This window comes from Nanorana parkeri, unplaced genomic scaffold (assembly GCF_000935625.1).
Source record: "Nanorana parkeri isolate BGI_ZX_2015 unplaced genomic scaffold, ASM93562v1 scaffold128, whole genome shotgun sequence".
NCBI classification, from domain to species: domain Eukaryota; kingdom Metazoa; phylum Chordata; class Amphibia; order Anura; family Dicroglossidae; genus Nanorana; species Nanorana parkeri.
In genome coordinates this window covers 734,792-742,351 of record NW_017306396.1, presented here as the reverse complement: position 1 = coordinate 742,351, position 7,560 = coordinate 734,792, and the positions used below count along the sequence as shown (strand labels likewise).

At 38.5% G+C, this 7,560-nt stretch overlaps 1 protein-coding gene across 2 annotated transcripts in view; it reads right to left on the bottom strand.

Annotated features, from left to right (window-relative positions):
- Window positions 1-1,451: 1,451 nt before the first annotated feature.
- The window catches only part of FRMD4A (FERM domain containing 4A), a 246,056-nt gene continuing 239,947 nt past the window's right edge, over window positions 1,452-7,560 (bottom strand). For both annotated transcript variants that reach the window (XM_018553740.1, XM_018553741.1), the window contains exons 22-24: window positions 5,276-5,372; window positions 3,182-3,253; window positions 1,452-1,488 (exon numbers count right to left, since the gene is read on the bottom strand). In XM_018553740.1, the coding sequence (XP_018409242.1) occupies window positions 3,184-3,253; window positions 5,276-5,372 (167 nt within the window). In that variant the 3' untranslated portion in view covers window positions 1,452-1,488; window positions 3,182-3,183. The remainder of the gene's footprint in view (window positions 1,489-3,181; window positions 3,254-5,275; window positions 5,373-7,560) is intronic.

Sequence of the window (7,560 nt, the reverse complement as noted above, 5' to 3'; positions counted from 1 at the left end):
CAAACTGCTATGCAAATAATCAAGTATTACAAATTTACCAGAACAACCATCCGTGTTAATTGGTTAGCAGGAGCCTATTACAAGCATGTCGTTCTTATAATCATAATCAGTATATCCGGCTTAGAGTCGTTTTAATGATTCTAGTGGTTTTTACAAGTGGAATCATCATTACAACACAGGTTAAACCATAGGCAATTCTACGGCAATTTTTGCAGAGCAGATGTGACCAAAGATTGTCCTGATTGATCCTGGATTTGATAAACTGCTCCAGACTGCACACAACTGACTTGTGTAGTTGATGAAAACTGACCGGAAGTTGTTGTGTTTGTTCCATTGCGCATGTTTGTGGTCTAGCATTCAATACATAAGTTAGTATAATCTTGAAACCATCAAAATCTTTCCGGACCACCTGAATAGTTTGGGGTTTAGACTTTAGTTGAAGGGGCTTATTAAATGAAGGAATAATATTGAAAAAATGTACATGGGTGACTCCCTGTATAAGGCTGGACTTCTACTCAACAAGTACTATGCATCTGTACTTATATTTCAAAATGTATTCTCACCATTCTTGTTACACTGTGGATGTTTTTTTTTATTTAAACTATGGGTCCGAACATTAGAATGTAGGGAATGCACAAGACTAGATTTACACCTACAGAGGTATACCATTTCATCAATAGCAGCAACAGTGACAAATGAGTGGTTTAGGATTATCTATAAACATCTGCAGGCAAAATCCCTTGATGCCTAGTGTACTGCTCAATATTGATGCTAGTGGCAGCTAGGTTAGTGGTTAGTCACCCCAGACTTTCTGCATAATACAGCCACGGGCCCTTGTACCAAAATACCCCCATTCTTCAATAAAAAAATCATCATGGGATTGACACAACAATTATCCCACTATGTGTTGAGTCCTAAAGAGTCAGATCTTTAGACCAAGCAATTTGCAACCCTCCGAATTAATCTTTGGTTAGAATTGAACTGACCACAATTCACAAACAATTAGCCAGTTTTTTAATATCTAAAAAAATAAAAAGTGAATGCAGACATATTTAAACACCGGATTCCCCTGAAAATAAAACAAAAGACTAAAAGAAAAAGCTCAGTTTTACTAGTGCTCTGTTGGCCTAAACATCATCTCTTTGACATTGTTATTTAGTTTCATTTCCTTACAATGATAATATTAGTGAATAAACAGTAAAGATTTTATTCCCGATTAATAGAAAATGACTCCAGCGGAGTATTAAAGAGAGTCTTTCACAGTTTCTCAATATACATAAACAGGAGGCACGTGATAGTCAGTAGTAGCAACGTGGTTCTCCTGGAACAGCTGTATGTTTATAGATGGGGCTTGAACTGGTTTCGTCGCTCGCAGGTTTCAAAATGAAAAGTGCTTGTAGCTGAAGCTGGTGTGGGATGATAGTGCATCTGTGTAAGGCAAATGAATGGCTATACAGAGCAGAATCTAGGTAGTAACTATCGTAGGTCCTGGAAGAAATAATACAAACTGTTGTAAATATATTGTACATAGACCGGTATACAAACAAATATATCATGTCATGTGATATATCTATCACATGACATAGGCACAGATAGCCAGTCAAATTAAACAACCAGTTAAAGTGTATCTATAGCCCAAGCTTTTTTTAGTTTTGAATAGAGTAAGGAAAGATTAGAACTGGCAGGATTCACTACCAACAGGGGCTCAATTGGAAATATTCTTTCACTTCCTGTCTGGTACATAGGTTTCCCCCAGATCAGGAAGTGAGGGAAAATCTTTCTAATAGCAACACAGACAGAAGTAAATATGTTATTTTCTTTTTATTTAAGTAGGGAATGCTGGAAGTACAATTTGTTCTTGTGCGTTTCCTTATTGCAGATTTTCCCTCACTTCTGCTCTGGTAAAAGGTTGTCCCAAGAACCGAAAGTAGGGGAACACTTCCTAATGGAGCTCCGGATAGCAGTGAACCTGACAGGGGTTCTAACTCAGTAGCTTATAAATCTGCAGCTAAATATTATTTTATCATAAAATATTGTTTAGGAGCAGCTTTATAAGCTATTCAGTCTTTGTAATTGAGATCAGATATGAAACTGATAATGAGATTATGTAACATTTATCTCATCATTATTATAAGTACTGCATTTACAGCTGCACTTCACGCAAACTAAATGCACAGCTAAAACATTATATATATCAGAATAGTTGGTTCCTGAAGGATTATGTCACACAATATTAGTACAACTATTTATCAAGGCCAGATTTTCAGTAAAAAAAAAATAAAAAAAGTAATTTCACATAAAAATGTTGGTTTTAGTTCGGCTTTAGTTCTCTTTTAAACTCAATGGGAATCTGCTCACCTGCATTTGATGTGCATTCCAAATGCACATGAAACAGAATACACGAGACTTCAGAGATTTTTAGCTGATCTAGCATTATATCAAGCTTTTTGTATAAGTGTACCTTTAAAAGAGGTATGGGGTAATCTGCATGTAAACTGGATCTCAATTTAGTCCTATGTTATGTCCCAGAGTTGGTTGTCATAGTTTACAGTAGGAGCCACAAGTAGTGACAGAGGTGTGTGGCTTTCACATTTATTTGCAGTCGTGTGTAATTGGAACCCCTGGTTTTATTAAACTGTTCGAAACAGCTTTTAACAGCTGAATGCTGGGTAATGCTGTGCTTGTATAATGACCTGTACCTCCCTTGATAGATATAAATGGATTGAGCTGCATGCCATTTTCATTTTTTACTCTTTTACCTAGTTGTCCAAGTGTGCTGGAAATTGTAAATATTTTGTTTGGCTTAAATCTGCAAAGCAGCAAGCAGAGCCTGCATATGTAATGAGCAAATACGGCTTCCCCATATACATATGTAATCACAAACTAAATACAGAACATTTTTCAAAGCATTATTATCCACTAATACGTTTACTTACAACAAGCTACAAATAACGGACATTTACACACCATACAAACTAATGCTGATAAATGCTTACAGCTAGCTATAATTTATTATTCACTGAATATCAAGCAAGAATGTGCTTTAGTCTGCTCTATAGCACCACGATCATCCATTGAACCATGAATGGGTGTACAAATGAGGTATAAATGATATAGAAGATGGATTTCCATGCACAATGTGACTCGGTCACTTGGATGTGTCATATGCATAATACAATACCTCTATTCATCAGTACTTTGGTGACTTGAAGACTCAGACCCATCCAAAGTGGGTGAGTTTTCTGTTTCATCTCTGAGCAGAGGATAGCAGAGGAAGGAAAAGTAGAGACACAGTGAGGCAGATGTCAATTAGTAACAAGTTAGTACAGCTTGGAAAAGAAGGCCAATAGCAGAATTTTACATAAGTTAGTATTTAGTGAAATTTAATGAAAAGGTCTCTAGATTTAAAGATGAAGAATCTTTCAGACTCCTACAGTGTGGTTGAGCTAATTTCACATAATTAGCTGAACAGACATCACAAGCAAGGTAATTACACACCAAAATCTGGTCCTATGATTCCATTGGAGGCATGGAGATTCCAATTGATAGTATTAGTTGAAGCACATAGCAGGTATCAGAGTTTGTCTTCTAATACCTGCCCTTAGAAGTGCTATCAGGGTAAAGCCATCGGCACAGGCTTTTTTGCTACTGCGGAATGTAGGGGTGCTTTAACTTGCTTTTTCAAGGGGTTTTCCAGACTCAGATGACATAAGTGCATTAGCTTCTGAAAGTTCAACAGACTTATTTAAAAAATGCATTTTTTTAGCTTCCTTCTTGTAGGTAGAGACGAGCCTGGGCTTGGTGCCAACCCAGTTCGCCCAAACCTGCTCAAAATTGTGACTGCCAATCCCTCCTCCTGTGCTAGTATGTGGTGGCAGTTGCTTTAAGACATATAGCTGTGGGGAATGTGCCTCATCGCAAATGATTGGGCTGAGAGGAGAGGATGCCAGTCCACAGTTTTGAGCGGGCTTGTGCAACCAGACTTATCTCTATTTGCAGGCAATACATTTATATCTGCCAAGATGTAGATATGCTGATTGATATACTTTCTATGGATGCACAATTGCTCTCTTGTACAGTATGTAAAGAACACGGCATATCTTTCAGGAAGATTGGAAGGAAGGAAAAATTGGCCACCACGTGTTTAAAAAAAAAAGACAAAATAAATTACGGGGATGTTTATCAAGCAAATTAGTGACACAATTAAACGCAAATCAGACTGCCTCACATTTAGCAAAGTAAATGCTTTTTTGCCTCCCTAGGCACCGGGAAGGGGGGGGGGGATGCGGCATCCCGCCAAGCTCCTGGCAATCAGTGACATCACTGGTTGCCAGGAGCTCAGTGGGATGCTGGCCGGAGCGTCCCAGGTTGCTAAGAGAGGGATGGGGAGATGTGTATGGCTCTTACACATTTCCCTGTACGGCTCTTAGCAACCTGGGACGCTCTGGCCACTCTGTCTGCCTCCCCCACCGAGATGCTGCCTGAGGCAACAGCCTCAGGCTGCCTTATTGTAGGGATGGCCCTGTCCCTACGTCTGGAAACCTGAGCAGCAAACTATGACAGATTTGCAAATGTTTGCAATAGATTTAGCAAAGACAAACAATTAAGACATGGTAAGGGGCAGGTTTCATTTTGGCAAAGTTATACTTTAGAGCAGCAGAGGGAGGAATTCATGATTGTAGATTAATTGTTAGAGAAAACCCGTCCTAAAATCTGCCTCACTCTGGTTTAGTATTACCTTGTTGTTTTGATAGAATTGAGAAATGATATACAGCAAATCTTCAGTTCTGATTGTGTTAGTAGTGCCACTTCCATGATATTGCAGGCATGTCCACCTGCTCTCATATTGGTTCATTTATCTTTTAGACTACCCCAGGAGTCCCAAAACACAGGGTGCACCTTAGGCAAACCGCAACCAACTACCATTGTCAAGAGTCTGGCCCTGTCCCATCCATACCTTTCCCTTTAATTTAAATTAGAACAGGTTAGTGACCTACCAGGTAGTGAAACCATGATCCATATAAAAGCCTGAGTTTGCACCTAAAAACAAGTTTGAAATGGTAGCTGCAGCAGTTCCTTTCTCACAGGATCATTTTATTAAGGTTCCCCTATCTGCATTCCTTTCATTCCAACCTCTTAGGGGTCTGTTTACACACCCCATGATGTAATTGTCTGACAAACAAAAATGGTAAAGAATGTTCCAGCAATTTCCTTTGATGAAAAGGCAGGTAGTTGACAGTGGAATGCTAATATTTTATTAGACAAAAAGACTTACCCAGTCTGCCAGGCTAAAATGTGGTGAGGGCTACTAGGAGGTGTGGCTGTTAGATCACTACAAGGCGTTGAACTTCTCTGACCATGGGGTAAGGCAGCTGTGATAGAAGCACAAACAAAAGTTAGGAGGTCAGACTATGCAGCTAATGTCATAACATGAAAGCAGATGTAGTCTAGCAATCACATTCCATTCAACATAAGTCACATTAAGGAAGGCTTTGATCTGAGAAGCAAATCCAAGGTTAGTGCAGACACAGTCATATAATGAACACGGGCACTTTTTAACAAAATTATACTTTTGGCTTTATTATAAGATAAAAAAATACACATGCATTTTGCTCATACGCAGTAGTATGGTAGATTATATAGTTATATGGATTAAGAGAAAAAACATATTATATTGTGATTAGGTTCTAGACTCCTTCCAATAAACTGCTTTTATTTGACAGTTTTCTTGTTTGGTAGCTTTACAAAAAAACCCCTCAAGGGTCACCATGCATGTTACAGTCTGACCGTACAATCAACTTTACATTTACCAAAACTATGTAAAATGAGGACCTACCTATATTATTCAACCAATTTGTATCCAACCTGGCAAGTCCTTGCACTACACGGTTGTTGGTAGACCTAAAGGAGATTGTACAATCATATTGTAACGTGTGTGGTTAGTTGTAGGGGCCCAGTATAGTCTTACAACAGGCATTCCACTGCTTTTAAAAAACAAAAAACCCAAAAATCTGCACATTTTAGTGAATGTTAAACAAATGTGACGGAAAAAAAAGGGAGAAAAAACACAGGATGAGGAGGAAAGCCTGGTCACATGACCTGACCTGTCATGTGACCAATCACGGAGTGTTCTCTGTAACATTATGCAGAGAATATCCAAGATAGAAACAACAAAAGCTCCACACAGCGACATGCATTTTATGAATAGAATGCAAACTCAGTGTGGAGGATTCGAGAGGAAAGTGGTATTCACACTCTGTTATAAAGGGGAGCCTCAGCATGCCCCCAGAAAGGAGCAGAAACCTAACAACTTCACACCCACTCTGTTCTGACCCTGTCAGTGTCAGAGACTTCAAACAGACTCATTATTATTCAGCTCTGTTCATCTCTATGATGAACAAAGTTTTTTGCAGGGCACAGTGCATGTCAGTGCAGATCCACAGATCTGCAGACCAAGAATGCATTTTTTTGGTACTCATCTTACTTCTAGGTCCCTCAGCTAGATTCATCACCCTTGTCTACCAAACAAGCAGTGTGGGGATACATAATCTACAATACAAAATCCTAGAATCTAAAAGGGAAAAAACAGCCAGGATTATGAGTGGGTAGGGCATAGCACTAAAAGTCTGCCATGCCATTTCAATGCTTCCTTGGGCAGCACAATATACAACTAGAACCACACATCTAATTCTTCCAGTCACCTTCTCACATTTCTTTTGCTCTGGTTTGCATACATAAGCCTTAGTGTGGTGCGTTAATGTTCTTTAAGGTGGCCTTGCGATTTCCAAGTCTGCTTTTTATTGCTCTTCTGATAAAATACTTAAGCAAGGTTTCTTATTATTATACATCCTGTTGTAAGATTGAAGTTGTTGGTCTAAAGGCTAAAAACAAAAAAAGAATGATATTTCCATTGCAGGGCCATGCACTTTGCTACTTTTTTTTATATAGAATTTAAACTGGAAATTCCACACTGATTAATAACTAATTTACAGCTCATTCTCTTAATTAGGACCATGACCCCTAAGTCTGACTTTACACATACCCTGCACTATTTTCTCAGTGATCTTAAAGACCAATTTCCTTACAGGAAACATGTGCTCTCTTTAAGGTAAAAGGGCACATCTGGAATGCTAGCATTGAGCATAAAATATAGTAATGGACAGATCGAAAACTATCCATCACAGGTTTAAATATAGAGACTGCTTCCACAGTCATTTGTTAAATGATGGCTGCAGTATTTAGTTAACCATTTGTTGCTGGACTAAGTGCTTTATTGTTCAAAGCAAGCTTTTGATTATCGCTCCTGAAAGTTCTTTTTCAAGCTTTAAATGTGTTAGTCCAAATAACTACAAAATATTTAAGAAATGACAAATCTGGGCATGAAAATATTTTTTTTAGAATACTTTTTTTTTTTAAAGTTTAAAAAAACCAACACAAAAATAGCGTGCAGAGGCAAGATCAGACCCCCCTCCAATAGAGCAACATCATACTTCTGGGGTAGTCACAATGCAAAGAAACATGTGTAAGTACAGAGTGCAGTACCGGTAACTGTGGGAACTT